Genomic DNA, 18,496 nt, shown 5'->3' with positions numbered 1-18,496 from the left:
CCTCGCTACAGCCTCCTTTAAGGTATCTGTAGAGTGTGATAAGGTCGCCCCTGAGCCTCCTCTTCTCCAGACCGCACAATCCCAGCTCCCTCAGCCGCTCCTCATAAGACATGTTCTCCAGATCCCTCACCAGCTTTGTTGCCCTTCCCTGGACTCACTGGAGCCCCTCAGTATCCTTCTTGTAGCGAGGGGCCCAGAACTGAACACAGCACTTGGGGTGCGGCCTCACCAGAGCCAAGTACAGGGGCACAATGGCTTCCTTAGTCCTGCTGGCCACACCGTTTCGTGTACGAGCCAGGATGCTGTTGGCCTTCTTGGCCGCCTGAGCACACTGCTGGCTCATATTCAGTCGACTAGCCACCAGTACTCCCAGGTCCTTCTCTGCCAGGCAGCTTTCTAACCACTCAGATGGCTTTTCCAACCATCTTCAAATTCCAGATCTAGAGGAACGCTTTGGCTGCAGCCTAAAAGCCACGTGCACGTAAGCTGCCGCAAGCCAGCCAACCTTCTTCCCATGACCTGCCAGGAAACAGCAATGTAGGCACGTAACCAAATTAAAGCCAAAACTTGCAGCCCAGTCCTTGACCTGAATAGTGAGTGAGGATCCAGAGCCTGCATTTATGCGTGATAGCTTCTACGCAGCTGAAGTAAATACACCCCGCGTGCCCTGAGCTGGAGGACCACGATGGTGGGAATGATCAACTCCCAACCGACCCTGAACGTGTGCGGGATTTGCTGCTCCACCTGGATCTATACAAGTCCGTGGGACCGGGTGGGATTCATCCCAGGGTGCTTAAGGAGCTGGCTGACGCCATCGCAGGACCTCTCTCAATTATTTTTCAATGATCTTGTGAATCTGGAGAGGTCCCAGTGGACTGGAAGCTGGCAAACGTCGTACCAATTTTCAAGAAGGGCAAGAAAATAGACCGTGGCAACTACAGGCCTGTCAGTGTCACATCAGCGCCTGGTAAAAGTCTGGAGAAGATGATCCTTGAAGTTCTTGAAGCGCACCTGGGGGACAATGCAGTCATTGGTCCCAGCCAACATGGGTTCATGAGGGGTAGGTCCTGCCTAACAAATCTGAATTCCTTTTATGATAAGATCACCCATCTAGTTGATTAAGGGAAACCAACTGACGTGATCTTTTTGGACCTGAGCAAAGCTTTTAACACGGTTTCCCGTGGGATCCGACTGGACAAAATGTCCAGCATACAACTTAACAAACACATCATACGGTGGGTGAGCAATTGGCTGACAGGCAGGGCTCAAGGGCTTGTGGTAAATGGGGCCACATCAGGCTGGTGCATGGTCACTAGTGGGGTCCCTCAAGGCTCCATTTGTAGGGCCGGTCCTCTTCAATGTTTTTATAAACGTTTTAGAGGTAGGACTAGAAGGTGTTTTGAGCAAATTTGCTGATGGCACCAAACTTGGAGGAGTTGTAGACTCAGATGAGGGTGGAAAGGCCTTGCAGAGAGATCTGGGCAGATTGGAGAGCTGGGCGATCACCAACCGCAGGAAGATTAACAAGAGCAAGTGCCGGGTCCTGCACCTGGGACGGGGCAACCCTGGCTATACGTACCGACTGGGTGACGAGATGCTGGAGAGCAGCCCTGCAGAGAGGGATCCGGGGGCAGTGGTTGACAGCAAGTTGAACATGAGCCAGCAGTGTGCCCTGGCAGCCAGGAGGGCCAACCATATCCTGGGGTGCATCAAGCACAGCATTGCTGGTCAATCAAGGGAAGTGATTGTCCCGCTCTACTCTGCGCTGGAGCGGCCTCACTTCGAGTACTGCATGAAGTTCTGGGCACCACAGTACAAGAAGGACATGAAACTGTTGGAGAGTGTCCAGAGGAGGGCGACAAAGATGGGGAATGGCCTAGAGGGGAAGCCGTATGAGGAGCAGCTGAGGTCACTGGGCCTTTTCAGCCTGGAAAAGAGGAGGCTGAGGGGAGACCTCATTGTAGTCTACACCTTCTTCACAAGGCGGAGTGGAGGGGCAGGCACTGATCTGTTCTTGTTAATCACCAGTGATAGGACCCAGAATAACTGCTAACTATTATGACTATTGTATGCAACACTATGCAAGTCTCTGATATCTGGCCAGGAGATTAAGGAGAAGGGGAAACCTGAAGAATGACTAAAAGACAAAGCTTTCAGGGGACGCTGTACAAGTCTCTGACATACAGCCAAGTTGGACAAAGGAGAAGGACAAGAGGGAGGAAGACTATGAGCCTTCAGCACGAGAGACCCCCAGAGGGACCACCAGAGACTCCTACTGGAGCATGCGTATCAGGGTTTGGATTCCGGAAACTAATTATAATAACCTTGTTTTTTTTAATATAAGTAGTGATGAATATGTATTAGCCTAGGAGCATAAAAATCAGCTGTCTGATGTAACTGGTGTGTGTCTTGGTGGAGCAGAGACTCCCAGCACTGTTTGCTTACCTCTATTCCTTTAATAAACTGTAAACTTTGATTATAGTTATATTTTGAAGACAGAGACATTTTTTACACTTCCAACTTGATATATTCTATGATTCTTCCTGAAACCTATACCAGCATGAGCTATGAGACGTGCAAAAAGATTTTGGTCGTTGTCTAGGTGAGCATCTTGTCACCTGGCTGCTCTGGTGCTGGGATATCAGAGCCAATAGTCTGGAATTAGAAGGCAGGGAAGGCAGGTAGCCAGGATCCCTTGCTAGAGATGCAGGCATTGACAAAGCAATTGGAGATGGAGCACCAGGCTACAGCCTCTGGAGGTGTCTCCTGTCAGCTATGAAGGAAGCGTATCCCTTCAAGGATGAACTTGTATGTCTACCTAAATTAATGTAAACTGGCCTATTTGCATTGATTCTGGTGACTGAGGACAGGGGTAGTATGTACTTAAATGAATAAATAATTGTATATGTGTACATTTATTAAAAAAAAAAAAAAAGTAAAATGTAAGAATGATGGATTTGCTGGCTTGCTGACCAAATGCAAATTTAAGAGATGAGTTTACTCTTGATTTGAAATGTGTTATTTTTATTGTTAAATACAATAAACTCGCTAGGCAAAAGAAATCATGCATGCATCATGTTTTAATATATGTTTATATTTCCAATTAAACATTTATCAGATTCATAAATAATTGACATTTTGCCCTGTCTCCACTATCCTGTATTACAGTATGAAGAAATGAACTACATTTAAGCAGTTGAAAAATATAAATTCACTTATTTTAACACAGTCTGAGTTTTGACAAAATCATTACATTTCTAAAAACTGCAGGAGAATGGACTTTTTGACAGATGATTCACTAACTAGAACCAATTCTCGGGGGGGGGGGGGAGAGATACAGTTCTTTATAGTTAACAGTTTACAGTAAATGACATTTCCCAGAAACAGCTAACACAACCAACCATTCAGTGACACTGCCATGAATTAAAAACTTATAAAACAGCCTTAATGTTTTCACCAGGCACTCACTTTTCAACTATTTGGATAAAGCAGTAACTGAAGTTTCAAAATATAATTGTCTTTAAGGCTGGAAGAAAAAAATAAAATTGTTCTGCTTAGCAGTCCAAATAAGCGCATGGAAGTTATTTGGGTGTTTTTGTTCTTAAATGAGTATTTTTCCTCTAGCATGAAGAGCTTAATACATCTTTAATAACATCACTGGATGTGTGAAGAATAATCGATTTTTCTTGCTTTTTCTATTGTACAACTTTAATTTTACCTGTAATTTAGAACACACTGAAATCTCAACCTCTGAAGTGCTTGCGTGCAGCTGGGGGAAAAAGAAAGGAGCGGGTTGTCCATGGCCTTATCGTCCACAGTGAGGTGCTCTGTAGGAAATGAAGCGTGCAACACCACTTCATCACCACAAAGAAGAAATCATTACTACTTTCCAATCATTAGCTCCTCATTTTTCAAACTGTTTATTAATTGTTCAAATATTAATTGTTTTCCCTGAACTGGGGTGACACGGCATTTTTAAATATCTCAACTCCTTCTTACGTAGCACCATCAGAATAATTAAACCCTAGCATCTTGATAAAATCCCCGGGCGCTGCCTGAGGGGGGCCGAGCCCCCGCGGCGCGTAGCCGCCATTTCCCCGCCCGGCCCCTCAGGGGGGAGTGGCGGTTGGCGGCCGTTGGAGGCGGCGGTTGGCGGGGCCGGGCCGCGCCGCCATGTTCGTGGCGCGCAGCATCGCGGCGGATCACCGCGACCTCATCCACGATGTCTCCTTCGACTTCCACGGGCGGCGCATGGCCACCTGCTCCAGCGACCAGAGCGTCAAGGTGAGCGGGGGGCCGGGGCCGGGGCCGGGGCCAGGGGCTGCCCGCAGCTTTTCCCCTCACGGCCGCCGCCTCGCCGGGCCGCGGGGTGAGGCTGGGGGAGGCCGCCGGGGCCGCGGCTCGTTCCGAGGCTTGGGAACGAAGGGGATTTAGGGAATTGAATCTGCAGGCAGCAGTTATATACGGTAAAGCTGATGAATAGATGGGAAAATTGTCCTTCTGTACAAAGCAGTGTCAAATGTGGATCAGCAACTGCCTCTTGTGGTTTATCCCTTCGGAGGAGGGCGGTGTGGGGGGGCAAGCACCACCGTGCCTTCCTGTCTCTCCCCCTCCTCAAAAGAATAGGGGGAGAAATTACAGTGGGGTTGCTCAAGGGTTGAGATAAGGACAGGGAGACCCCTCAGCAACTACCATCACAAGCAAAGCAGACTCAGCATAGGGAGTAAACTATAGTTTATTGACTATCACTACCAGACTAGAGCAGTGAGAACTACAAGTAAACTAAAAACACCTTTCCCCCGTCCACTCTCTTCCATGTTCTCCCCCCCAGCCGTGCAGGGGAATGTGGAATGGGGGCTGCAGTTGGTCCCTGAGGCTTCATCTCCGCAGCTCCTTCACGGTCGCTCCCTGCCCCTACTCCACGTGGGGTCCTTCCTGAACTGGTCATGCGTGGGCTGCCCACAGGCAGCAGCTCTTCAAGCACTGCTCCCGCATGGCTCTGTCCCACGAGGTCCATCCCCCAGGAGCAAACTGCCCTAGCACGGATCCCCCACAGGCGGCAGCTCCCCCCAGACCTCCTGCTCCTGTGTGGGCTCCTCTCCACGGGCTGCAGCTCTGGCCCGGGGCCTGCTCCTGCGGGGGCTCTCCATGGACTGCAGCCTCCTCCAGGCCACATCCACCTACTCCACCGGGGACTCCTTTATGGGGGCCTGCAGTGTGGAGATCTGCTCCATGTGGGACCCTTGGGCTGCAGGGGGACAGCCTGCTCCACCAGGGGCCTCTCCCTGCACTGGCTGCAGGGGAACTGCTGCTGCCTGCCTGGAGCACCTCCTGCTGCACTGACCTTGAGGTCTGCAGGGCTACTTCTCATTCCTTGCTCCCAGCTGCTGTTGCATAGCTTTTTTTTTTTTTTTTTCCTTCCTTAAATCTGCCCTTTCAGAGGCCCAGTCTGTTGCTCACTGGCTTGGTTCTGGCCAGCAGTGTGTCCCTTTTGGAGCCAGCTGGAGCTGGCTCTGCTCTGACACAGGGCAGCTGCTGGGCTCTGCTCACAGAGGCCACCCCGGCAGTCCTGTCCCACTGGCACATGAGCCCAGTACATGCAAGCAAGCAGCCTCTTCTCTGTGATCACGTATTAACAAGTTTTAAGAAAGAGATCATCAAGATGATTAAGATCTATGGGAAAATGACAAAAAGAAAGGTTAAGGGACTTGAATGTGGTTTTAAGTCAATTGAGAAATACTAGAAATAAAAATAAGATCCCTTACTCCACTAGATTCATTTGGATTCATTCTGTGGGACTCGGTGAACTTTGTAGACCCCTTCCAACTATCCTGTTCTCTTCTTCTTGGGGGTGATTTTCAGGGGCCACATCAGGGGTTTGGGACTGTGTCTGAGGACATACATGGTGAGGACCTTGAGACCAGTACAATAAAACTAAATAATTTACTCTTGGAATAGAAGATAAAAATGGAGTGTTGAAAATTGTAACAATTTGTCTTCTATGAATAACATTGTTTAAAAAAGACACACTTCATGTGATTATGGATTTTGCAGGTATGTTCTCCCTGCCTCTTGTAGGGCTGTTTTCAAAGTTGGGTGAAATGTGGTTGTATACTGAGCTAGGTAGAGTTTTCTAGAATAAAATATTCAGTGATACATTTTTTTTTAATGGCTGTGGTTTTTGGTACTACCTAGTAAGCTGTACATACAAACTGTGTGATCATATTTTGATTTCTCAAAAGGTCTGGGACAAAAGCGAAAACGGGGACTGGCATTGCACTGCGAGCTGGAAGGTTTGTATTTATAATCATTAAACAGTGATACTCTTATTTTTATTTTTTAGAAAAGTGCCTACTTTTTGCTGATTTTAGAGTAGAAATATATATTTTGTACATCTTGTGTTTCTGAAAATATTAGAATGGTTTGGGTTGGAAGGGATCTTAAAGATCATCGAGTTTCAGCCCCCTCTCATTCAAGAGGACCATCAGTAATAAGCTCTGGTCGGTCTTGAAACTCGCATCACTTCTTAGCAGTACAAAGGTACATCCTAGGCTGAGGGGATAAAAGCGCAACTAGGAAAAATGCATGTTAGTAAGCATCAAACCTCATTACCTGTTGGGACTACACTGAGTACTGAAGTGTGTAAAGACACGTTGCGTGCATTTTCACCAGGTTTCCATGTTAGTGAATTTTAAGTTGTTATTCTTATGGTAAAATACTTCATCTCTGCATTTGTAAAACATCTCCAGTGCCTCCCACTTAAAGCAGAAGCTAGCATGCCGTCTTACACTATTAGTACTTCTGTTGATGGACTTTGTTATCAGTAAACATAGCAGTGACAGTGAGGAATTGGAATCAGTACCTTTATTTTTAATTTAATATTTCCTTTTTTGCATATTGTAGACTGAGGGGGGGAAAAAAAGGAAGAGGTCTGGCTGGTAAATGTTACATCTGACTGCTGTGTTATTTTCCATAACCTTTCTGAGAACTGTACATAGAAAGTAGTTCATCAACGTAGCTAATTAGTGCGTTCAGCCTCCAATTTGTCCTTAAACTTGTATAAAATAGAACATAAAGTGTATATATATATACTACTATATATATACAGTAATCCTTGTAAATGGAAGTGCAAGTGAAACTTTTGAATTCCTCTTCTCTAGAAAAAAGAAGCATTCACTTGACTAGGTATGAAAGAGGAGTTTCTTGTAAAGAAGAAAAAGATAAGTGGTGCCCTGCACGTGCTTTGGAAAAGTACAGGCAAGCTGGGAATGGGCATGGTAGTAGCTGAAAATTGAAAATGAAGCTGTACTTCATGCGTCAAGGCAGAATCGTAGCTTGCAACTATTTTTTTGGAACTTGGGGTTTAAAGGAATAATAAATAATGCCTTGAAATAAGCTTGTAATAATATATTTTAATAGTTAATAGCAACAAAACTTGGTAGCATTTACAGAAATAAACAAATTCAGCAGTTTCATTGAGCCATTGATAAAATATCATAGGCTTCACAGGAATGGTCTTACTACTTCCTACAACTTAGCTTCTGCTTTACGGCAGGCAGTCCTGAAAATGTATTTAAAAATCGTTCGTGATCACTTGGAATAATATAATGTTTTTCTAGACTGTAGCCTTTTGGTGTTATCTTCTAGACACATAGTGGATCTGTGTGGCGTGTGACATGGGCTCATCCCGAATTTGGGCAAGTCCTGGCTTCCTGCTCTTTTGATAGAACAGCAGCTGTGTGGGAAGAAATAGTGGGAGAGTCAAATGATAAACTCCGAGGCCAGAGTCACTGGGTAAGATTTTAACATATTAATTCACTTTTTCTGTGTTCTCATATAAACAGATTTGCTGTACCACACTGATTTGTTTGCTTGTCATAATGGGCCAAAGCTTTAAACTGTTCAAACTCCAGAATTACACAGAAAATTGGACATGAAGTTGTTCTAAATACCCAGTTACTAGATATTTCTAGTTTTGCAACATACTTGCTACTCCTGAAACAGAGAATGTGGTCTGTTTTCTTCTGATAACAAAGTGTTCTTGACTTTCCAATGATTTGTTAATTTGTGGCAATAGTCCAAAATAGAGTGAGAATTTTTAAAACATTGAGGCAGACAGCGAAATGGAAATATTCAGGCCAATTAGTGCGACTACCACTGGTGTTTCTTACTTGGATGTTCCTCTGCAAACCTGCAGACAACCCTTCTCGGAAATACTTGTTGTTCTTGTGCTTCTCTTGGAAAGTGCTTCCTGATAAACTTCAATAACACTGAGATTAGAAAGCAGCGCTGTTAGGCTTCACAGCTGATCCTGTCACCAGTAGGAACAGTGAAGACAGTTTTGAACTGCATGTGGCCCATACCTTTTTATCGCTTATATACTTATCTGTTACTTTTTTTTTTTTTCCCCGAAGAGTGTAATCTAAGCAACTCTTGGCATCAGTACTTCAATATCATGGGATGCATATCCCTGCTTGAAATTGCATCAGTGCGGTGATTTGTCATTTCTTTTTAAGTTGTATAAAGTTTTTTTAGTTCTCGATGGAAGAGGTAAGTGATCCTAAAAAATGGTATTGTCAGACTTAGCTTTTAGGGAAGGAAAAAATTGAAAAAATGGCTTAGGGAATACATTTTTGATGGCAACGTCAAGAATTTCTGCCTTTCTTTGCAGGTAAAGAGGACCACGCTAGTAGACAGTAGGACATCTGTTACAGATGTGAAGTTTGCTCCCAAGCACATGGGTCTTATGTTAGCAACTTGTTCAGCAGATGGGGTTGTAAGGATTTATGAAGCCCCTGATGTGATGAATCTCAGTCAATGGTCGCTGCAGCATGAAATCTCATGTAAGCTAAGCTGCAGTTGCATTTCTTGGAATCCTTCAAGGTATGTTAATAAAGCTGTAGTTGTTGTCTTATGACTGGTTAAACAAAACAGCCGAAGAGTTAGTTCTGAAATTTTGTAGGATAAATCCTGCAGTACTCATGCAGAATGCTGAAAGTCTATTACTCAAATCTGGAAGAAAGCTGCTGACAGCTCTGTTAATACAGACAGTTTGGATGAGCTGCAGAAGTGTTTGAAAAAGTTCTCTTGTGCCCTGTGAGGATGTATTCGTACCTTAATTATTTGTAGCAAGTAAGGAGCTAAAGAACTGTGGAGTGCTCTTTATTTATCCCAGAAAATTTAACTGAGATTCCTTAACTGGCTCAGTGGGGGGCGGGCCTTAGCACCCTCTACAGTTACCTTAGAAGAGGCTATAGTGAGGTGGGGATCAGTCTCTTCTGAGCATCAAGTGATAAGACATGAGGAAGTGGCCTTGAGTTGCACTAGGGAAGGTTTAAGTTGGATATTTGAAAAAAATTATTCACATTACGGGTTATGAAGTGTTGGAACAGGCTGCCCAGGGAAGTAATTGAGTCACCATCCCTGAAAGTCTTCAGAGAACATGTAGGTGTGGTGCTTTGGGACATGGCTTAATGGTGGGCTTGGCAGTGCTAGGCTAAACATTGGACCAGATGGTCTTAGAGGTCTTTTCCAACCTAAATGATTGTATGATTCTATGATTAAGATGTCACAATAGATAATAATTTTTGATGCCACTACCAAGGACACATACCCTTGCCGGTGCTAGGAACCACAAGCCTTGTTAACACAAATACACAGTCTAAGAGATGTGTTGTTCCTGTAGTTGTATCCTCAGGGGTGCAATGATTTACTTCACCTGCTTGGACAGAAAGAAAGAGGAGAGGAATGTGATGGGGTTGTCCCAGCCCAGGAGAATACATAAATAATCCATGCTGAAGGTTCAAAGCACAGGCTTTATCGTTGAAACACTCCAGAGAGTTGTGTTAAAAGCTGATTTAAAAACTGGAACTCGTACGCATTTACCCTTTGTATTCCCTCTTCCACAAAACCTGAAGGAAATCCTACTAAATCCATCACTGAGAGTACTGCATAGGATGCAGCCATATAACTTACAGCAAGTACTTAACTGAAAATGCATATATAAAATTAATCTTTTTGTTGTATAAAGTGAGCATTCAAGGTGACAAAATTGAGATAGCACTGATATATGAATAGTACTTAGTAATTTTTCCAGGTGACTTTTTTTGTTTTGTTTAAGACATGCAACTGTAAAGTTTTAAAATGGCTTGGTTTACTTTTTGTGAAATAATTTGTAAAGGTAACAATATTTATTTTTTATTTCTAGCTCTAGAGCACATTCTCCAATGATCGCTGTAGGAAGTGATGACAACAGTCCAAATATATTGGCAAAGGTTCAAATTTATGAATATAATGAAAATACCAGGTATGCTAAATAGCAGTGTATAACATCTGTGGTTATTTGTGGATAGGAGTGTTAAATCATACTCCTCAGTTTTGTCTCTAAGACTCTGGATGGGAGATTCACCTCAGAATCCTTGCTGATGCTAATGGATGTGACAGATCTTGATAATTTTGTTCTATCCCAGCACAGAAATTCCAGTGTTCCCACCAGCATTTTAAAGGGACAATTGCTGTTTCTGCTTCTACTATTCTTTATCCTTAATTTTGCACAAGGAATCAGTAGGGCCAAAGTTGAAGTTTGAATTTGCTGAACTAAGTACCGTTTTGTTGAAGGTAACAATAAAAATGGTTTTAAAAACATGTTTATAATGACAGAATGTCCTGCGAATTACTAGCATTCTGTAAAAGTTGATATAGCTAAAAATTCAGAACCAAAAAATGCCAGGAAGTGCAGGCACAAGCACTTTGAATTAAATGATGGCAGAGAACCCATTTCATTGCATGGTGGCCATGTGAACAGTGCTGAAGTGTTTTATGAATTTAAGCCTGGCTTCTGACAATGTTTTCTGTGCATTAACAATAAAGAAAAGTTGTTGTAACTTACCATGTGGTAAATAAGAAAATGAAATACGTTCGTTACACAGCAAAGAAGGCAGACAGTGGTCTGTGTACAAGCATGGAGAATTTAATAAGTTTCTGGGGTGTTAATTAATTTTAGATTGTGAATGAAAGAATCTTTTTATTTCTCTCTTCCAGCTGTGGACAAAAACGTTCTTTGTACTGAAATCCTTGTTTTGTTTTATGGTTTAGCATACTATTGGTAGTAGTTGATGCATCTGATGTATTTAGTTTCTGAAGAAGTCAGCTTGTAACAACATAATAACGGTGTAATTTATGTTAAGAGACTGATTTTAGTTTTGCAAGTCTCATTATGTATATTAAGGCCATTTTCCCTGTTCTGCTGTGTCTGGTTTCTATAATTTGTGTCACTGGTTATTTTGGTGGTACTAAAGGTTAATTTCTCATCCTCTACAGGAAATATGCAAAAGCAGAAGCTCTGATGACAGTCACGGATCCTGTACATGATATTGCGTTTGCTCCAAATCTGGGAAGATCATTCCACATTTTAGCTGTAGCAACCAAAGATGTACGAATTTTCACACTAAAACCTCTAAGGTGAGCTTAAAAGGAAGACCAGAAAACTGTCGTTGAGTATCATGTGATGCATACTACATACTCTTTGGTAGTATCTGGGAAGCATAAGTAATTCAATTTATGCAGGATTGCTTTTTAGCAGCCTGTTTTTTTAAGATGACAAGAAAGTGAGCAAGACTTTAATTCTGTCTGAATATCTTTTAATGCTCCTAGTCTATTAACGATTGTTCTGTAAATTTATTGAAGGAGGCAGTCCTCTCTTTTAGTCATCATGTTAAAACCAGACCTTCGAACAGTTGTGTGCAGAACTGTCCCTCTTCTCTTTAACAGGAAAGAATTGACTTCATCTGGAGGATTAACAAAATTTGAAATTCATATTGTGGCACAGTTTGATAATCACAATTCCCAGGTGTGGAGAGTTAGCTGGAACATTACAGGCACAGTGCTTGCCTCCTCTGGTGATGATGGCTGCGTTAGGCTCTGGAAGGGTAAGAATTCTGTGTGTCATCCGCTTGAAGTGGTATTTTGCTTCATGTATCAGCTTTGTGGTATGCTGAATACATTTGAGAAAGCATAGTACATTTCTGGAGTAAAAGTATTAAGATCCTTGAATGATATACTTTTACATTTTAGGAAAAGGAAATGACTTTCTGGGCTGAAACACTTAAATGATTTAGGTTGCTGTGAATAGTAGCTACTATCTGATAACCTCAACTTGTTTTACCAGATCACAGCGATGTAAAAATGTCCTTTTTAAAAACTTAACATGTACTGAATTACTGTCTTTGCCAGTTGCTAAAACCTGAAATTCTATTTTTAGTTACAACATTAAGGCAAACTGTCTTTTTTTTTTTTTTTCCTGTTTAAATGTCCCAAAGCAACAATAAAAATCAGTTGTGGTTTCCTCATCCCTTCTCACTTGTTTCTCAGCATTGTTAGTAAAGACAAAGCAAACTCATTCTTGCTACCAAACAAAACTGAGATTTAAATAATGGGTAGGCAGAGAATGTCAGGCAGCTATTGGGTCAGATCCTCAGCTGTTTGAAATATTTATGTTGGTACTAGAGTAAAATTCAGATTTGCGCAAGATGAGTAGCGTCTTAGCTGTGCCAAAAGCTAAGCTTCAGAACAGAAACTAACAGGTTTTGTATATGTATATTTGCAGCTAATTACATGGACAACTGGAAGTGTACTGGTATACTGAAAGGTAACGGGAGTCCGGTCAATGGTGGTTCCCAGCAGGGAATTTTTAACACCTCTCTAGGTTCAGCCAACACAAGCCTACAGAATTCACTCAATGGATCATCTGCCAGCAGGTAGGCTAATTGGTAGAGAGGCTGAATTTCAGTAAATATTTTCTTCTGTGAATCTTCTTAATTTCACTTAATTTTTGTGTTTTGTATGTTTTAAAGTATGATGTCATTTGCTGTGTGAATACTTGTACAAAAGCTATTCTGTCTTGGCTTTGTGGTGGTGCCTGTTATGCCAGCATTATGAGGAAAATAAACCATAAGTTACGCTGAATTACTCTGTATAAATATGTAAACAATTCGTTTCACTTTTAGTCCTTTCACGATATTAAAACAAAAAAAAAAAAAAACAAAAAAACACTTTTCTGGAAATAGTTTTGAACAAGGAGAAACTTGATCACACTGCTTTGTAACTGTCCTTGTTTTAGATGCATGTTTAAAAGTTAAGCAAAAATACCAGCAACAGATTTTGTTTTTCACTGAGATAATGTAGCAGAAGGAAAGCAGGAAAAGATACTTCATTGTGTATGGTTTCAACAGTCATGTATGCTAGCATTAGTTTATTTTACTTGCATTTTTCCAGTTCTAACATTAATTGAATACAAGTTTGTTGTTTTTTTAATCTTCCTCCTTCATATTGAATTCTTACTGCTGATTAATTTGCTTTCTCTTTTGTGTTTTTATACTGCAATAATTACTGTTTTGTAGGTAAATTTAACTGCATTAACTGAACACGATTTTTAATTTGTGCACACTAAACTCTAGAAATTAGTGAATCCTGCATGTGTAAGGTGATGTCTGCACAGGTTATGTGCTGTTTAAGGACTGTGTGTGGCCAGATTCTGCAGCAGAAACTTGCAAGTTATAGCCCCCGTGCAGGCTGTTTTATACCTCTTTAGCATAGGCTGTGGTTTCATAATCTCCTTACTGAAGACTACTGCTACCAGAAAGACTACCCTGCCATATCCTACCCCACCATGAGTGCTTGTTCTCCTCTCCCCTATGCTGGTAGTCAGCCATTGTGTGAACTGAAACAGACCATTATTTTTAGACTTCCTCCATTGCTCTGGATTTTGAAAGTCAGATATTTGGCTGTGGAATTTAAGAACATGCTCTTAGGACAGAGCCACGTTATAGAAAAGATGCACTTTTTCTCTTGCAATCACGTTGGCGAGAACTTCATAAACACAGTTGCTAACGTTTTTGCAGGGGTTATTAACAAGATGTAAAGATTTATCTACTGACATTTGACCAAATCGGTATGCTACACAATTCATTTTGTCTGTTACTGTAGATGCTATGTTTCAATATTTAGACATTTAAACACACAATAGCTGAAGCGTAGGCAGATTTGGGTCTTTGGAAAACTTTGTTAAAACAGTCATCAAAGTGGGTTCTCAACCAAAATAGTTTTAAAATAGATGACGTAGATTGTTGGAAAAGAAGGCAGTAGGGTTATGTTGTTGTGCTGATATAATTATGTATGTCTAGATTTGTGATACAATTTCCCTTCTCCATCTGTATTATGTCCTTTTTAACAGAAAGCAGAGCTGATACCAAGCTAACTGGAGTAACTTTGGTGTTTTGCTGCTTGTTGCATGCACACAGGAATGGAAAATGAACTCCTTTTTCCCCTCCCCAACGCCGTTTGACCTCTCCCAAGACACCAGCAGCCTGCTAACTACTAAATGCTATTCAAAAACCTTTTTAAAACACGTTGTGTACTTTTTGTACTAGGCCGCGCAGTTTGATACTGTTGAAACTCCTGACAGAAAAATACTTAGGAGAGGCTTCTTGTTTAAAACAAAACAAAACTTCCATCAGAAATTTTTTTGAGAAGCTTGACCAATTAAAAAACTAGTTCATGGTTAAAAATGAGAATCTTGATTGGGATGGGAGGAGGGAAGTGACCGTTAAAGTAACTTCCATTAAAATTGTTTTAATAACTGATATGTTTTACATTTCATAGTGTTTAACACTTGATAAAGATTCCTAAACATCACAAGTTTGTAACTGCTTTGTAATATATGAAACTGTTTTAAAGGAATAAGAAAATTGTGTTTTGAAAATTGTACAGACGGTAGCTTTTGATAGTTGGGTGTTGCTTCATTTAAAACTTAGTATGAATTCAAATGCATGTTCTGTAAGTACTGTCATACTTTCTTCATCCTAACTAAAAGTACTTTTTCTGATGTGTTTGTACATTCCTATGGCAATGGTTCCATGGAGTAACTAAAATTGAGTGGAGTATCTAAAAGTGCAAATAACTGAGCCATACAAAAACTGAAACCAAAATGCAGCTTGTTGTGGATTGTCCCATACGTTGGTTAATTGTATAGCTGATCTCTTACGCAAGTCCACAGAACTGTAAACAAGACAGAAAACATCTGTAGGTACCTAACATAGTTACACTAAAATGCACAAGTATTACGGGTAAGTTCTAATAAAAATGACAGAAAAATGAGATGAAATGGTGTAATTCTGAGTCTTGCATTCACTGGGAATCTTAAATTTACTCTGAGGATTTTGCAGAAATACGTAATACACACAGAGACTGTATTTCATTGAAAGTAATTATTCTCTGTAAATGTACATTATTAAATTTGAAGTATTGTAAAATCTTTATGATGTTTTTATGTCTATTCTGGAAGTGACGCGAAGTTAATCTGAATTGGATGCATACACAGAAAATGTACTTGCATAGTATTTAATGTATAACTTCTGTTGCAAATGAAGCGTTACTAAAAGCTGTTAACAAATCACGGGAATTCTGGGAGAGCGAAAGCATGTTAATAGCTGTGCTACAAAATCCTTTAGATTTCCAAAGCAATCTAGCAATTTTGTAAAATGTATGCTAAGATTATTATTACGTTATTATTTTCCATGAATTCCAGGGGAAAAGACTGTATTTTTTTTTTCCTTTAAAGAACAGTTTCCAGATTTGTCTTGTTTTGAATTACAAGCCTTGATTTCTGCTATTACGTTCTATTGGTTTTGGCATGGATATACTAAAGCTTTTGTTTTTTTTTTCCAGCATGTCTTTTCTCCCCTTTGGTTCTCCTTGTATTTACTACCTTTCTCTTTTTCTTGTTTTGTTTTTTTTGTTTTGTTTTGTTTTTGTTCTTGTTTTGGTGTTTTGTTCCTGTCTTAATTGTTTCAGGTATTTCTTTCCCCCTCTGGATTCCCCACGGGCTGGATCGAGATGGTCCAGTCATGCCCAGCTCCTTCCTCCTCCTCCTCTGATAGAGCACTCTTGCGATGCTGACACTGCCAACCTCCAGTATCCTCACCCTCGCAGACGATGTGTGTCTCGGCCTCTTAATCTATTACCTGAGAATGAAGGGGTTTAGTACACGTACTTTTAATAAACTTTAAAGGGCCTTATTCAGATGTTTGTAAACACTCCCATTCTGGCTGTTTTTGTGTTTCTTCTCTCCTACAGAAGATTCTCAAAATTTGGGGGCTTTTATGCATGTTTTGCAAAACAAACTACAGTATTTGGAACATGTTATTTGTGTTTGTGCATCAAAGGAACATTTTAGTCTGTAGCCTTTGATGAACACATCAACACATACAAACAGTATTATCCACAACATATTTACAGAGTAGCTGACTTCAAAGTGCCTGCCCTTTTTTCTTTTTTTTTTTTTTCTTTTCTTTTTTGGAATCAGTTTATTGTAGTCTTGAATTTTTTCTTTTCTGTATGAATTTCTGACAAATGTGAAATGTACTTTCAAAATTAAACATACCTTCAAGAATCTGTTAAATAACTAAAGGATGATATTGGATCAACTTGTATAAAAAACAAAACAACAAAACCATTCCTGTGTACACTGCAGCAAAATACAATTTGGAGTGTTTGGTTACTTTAAAAATTTTCCATCTTGCTGTATAAATATTTAAATTTTATAATTGTGGTTGACTAATAAACTTATTTTAAAAGGTCTGTATTGGTATGCTTTTTGTTGTAATAGTGTAGGTTTTTGTTTTGTTTCGTAACTGGCTGGAGATTTGGGATTCAGATGGCCATTCCCATAGCTTTGTGTTTACGAAGCCCTGCCGTTCTGGATGCATCGTTGCACGTTACGTTTTCTTACCACATGCTGTGCTCTTCGACTTTTTTTATGGTTGTGTTGAAGGTCTGCAGAGGCTGGTAGAGTTGTTAGATTTCAAATCAACCTGCCCCAGATTTCTCTTCCAGTGATTGAGTAATTCACTTAGGACATTTTGAAGAAATAGTACTGACTTAAAAGCCTCCTTTTTGATGGGTCAGCACAGGAACAGCATTACTGGCATTGACTCGGGTTGGGCTGGTGTTGGGGGTTGGGCTGGTGTGAGGCGGGCAGGAGGGTAAAACCTGACTTACTGCATGGTATTTCTAAGGAGCAGCACTGCTGTAGGGGGTGTCATTGCCGAGCTTGTTCAGCAGATTGTGTGTGGGGAAAGGATAAAATGGGTTTTGTGCAGCACAAACCCAAGAGTACGGGGTTTACACGATTAAGTGTATTTCCTGGCTGCTCCTGCTCTTGGTATTTCAGCATGCTTCAGAATAGGTTTATGCTACTTCCCAAATTAGGTTATTAGCATGAGGGAACCTGCATTCTCCAAAGCTACGGCAAGTTCTCTTGAATTTCACTTGCATTCTAAAAACTGCATTTACTCACAGAAGACCATATTCTTTTGATCAGATACATTGCATTTGTTTCTTTATCTCTGATGAATCTAGTTCTGATTTACTAAAAGGAGGTAAAAAAATTTTACTAAAAGGAGGTAACCATACCATCCATACCATTATGGACTGCTTGCTGGCAGTGCATAGAGCTAGGCTGCTGCTAAGTTTCAGCCAGCAGGAATAGAGCTGGAGGAAAAAAAAAAAAAAAGGAAAGAATTTTTTTTTTTTAAAAAAAAGCTTATTAAATGCAGCTACTTAGGCCTTTTTATCAAGAAGTTAATTTTTTATGAAACCACACTGTACATGATAAATTCAGAAATGTTACATGATTAAAAATAAGTTTAAAAGGGAGATACAAAGTAATATTCCTCTGTAGAGGAATAAGTCACATGAAGGGGGGAGAGAGAGATCAAAACTTGTTATACTGGAATTCATTCCTAAAAGAGAAGAAACTGATTCTGGATATGCAAGCAGCAAAATACAATTTTGAAGGTTTAAGCCATTTGCAGAATTGCTTTTATCCCTTTTGCTCCCTTCAGTACAGCAATTAATCTTTACTGCATTTTTGGTGTAACACGGAAACAAAACAAAACAAAAACAAAACAAAAGCTCCTTCCTAAGCAGCTATTAATAAAAAAGCAATGTGGCAGTGTCTGTATACCTTGCTGTTTCCCTATGATATAAATTTGTCCTGTGAAACACTAGAGTGTGTGAGATATGCCTCAATTACTGCAACATAACAACAACAAAATTAAAAAAATAAAAATTAAAAAAAGTGTAAAATATATGTAAGAATAACTTAATGTATAACCATCCTTGGTAAGCCTCCGATCTACGGGAAAGACTTGCATTTCCTTTAAAATTTGCTTCTGCTGTTCTGGAGCCCACAATAACCACCTAATGGTAACAGTCGGGTAAATGGTAACTTTTTGTAGTTTCTTATTGAGAACAGCTGTAAAGGCGACCTGGCTGCAATGGGAAAAGGCTAACAGAAAACCCTGAGAGAAGAAATTGCCTGCCCGCCTAAGGAGTGGGTCTGTGAACCAAAAACACCCTGGAGAAGCACAGCCCACCTCTTTGAAGTGCAGCTGGGCACTTAACAACTGGAGACATCCTGGAAACACCATCAATGAGG

The 18,496-nt window shown here is 40.8% G+C and overlaps 1 protein-coding gene across 2 annotated transcripts; it reads left to right on the top strand.

The window, feature by feature from the left end:
* Positions 1-4,158: 4,158 nt before the first annotated feature.
* On the top strand, positions 4,159-16,606 carry SEH1L (SEH1 like nucleoporin). 2 transcript variants are annotated; one of them, XM_032182105.1, is made up of 9 exons: positions 4,159-4,284; positions 6,243-6,293; positions 7,648-7,794; positions 8,672-8,883; positions 10,208-10,306; positions 11,320-11,460; positions 11,770-11,927; positions 12,605-12,755; positions 15,850-16,606. In XM_032182105.1, the coding sequence occupies exons 1-9, from the start codon at positions 4,174-4,176 to the stop codon at positions 16,037-16,039; spliced, it is 1,260 nt and encodes a 419-aa protein (XP_032037996.1). In that variant the 5' UTR covers positions 4,159-4,173; the 3' UTR covers positions 16,040-16,606. The 2 variants fall into 2 exon arrangements, with proteins under 2 accessions (XP_032037996.1, XP_032037997.1); XM_032182106.1 differs by lacking the exon at positions 15,850-16,606 and adding an exon at positions 14,231-15,311.
* Positions 16,607-18,496: the final 1,890 nt, after the last annotated feature.

Source organism: Aythya fuligula, chromosome 2 (assembly GCF_009819795.1).
Source record: "Aythya fuligula isolate bAytFul2 chromosome 2, bAytFul2.pri, whole genome shotgun sequence".
In the NCBI taxonomy this organism is placed as follows: domain Eukaryota; kingdom Metazoa; phylum Chordata; class Aves; order Anseriformes; family Anatidae; genus Aythya; species Aythya fuligula.
The sequence above is the reverse complement of the archived record's forward strand: the minus strand, read 5'-3'. Positions and strand labels throughout refer to the sequence as shown.

Coding starts and splice junctions, on each gene's coding strand:
- SEH1L (XM_032182105.1), top strand. CDS start 4,174: ATGTTCGTGGCGCGCAGCATCGCGGCGGATCACCGCGACCTCATCCAC. Junction 4,285..6,242: donor CCAGCGACCAGAGCGTCAAG/GTGAGCGGGGGG, acceptor ATTTCTCAAAAG/GTCTGGGACAAAAGCGAAAA. Junction 8,884..10,207: donor ATTTCTTGGAATCCTTCAAG/GTATGTTAATAA, acceptor TTTTATTTCTAG/CTCTAGAGCACATTCTCCAA.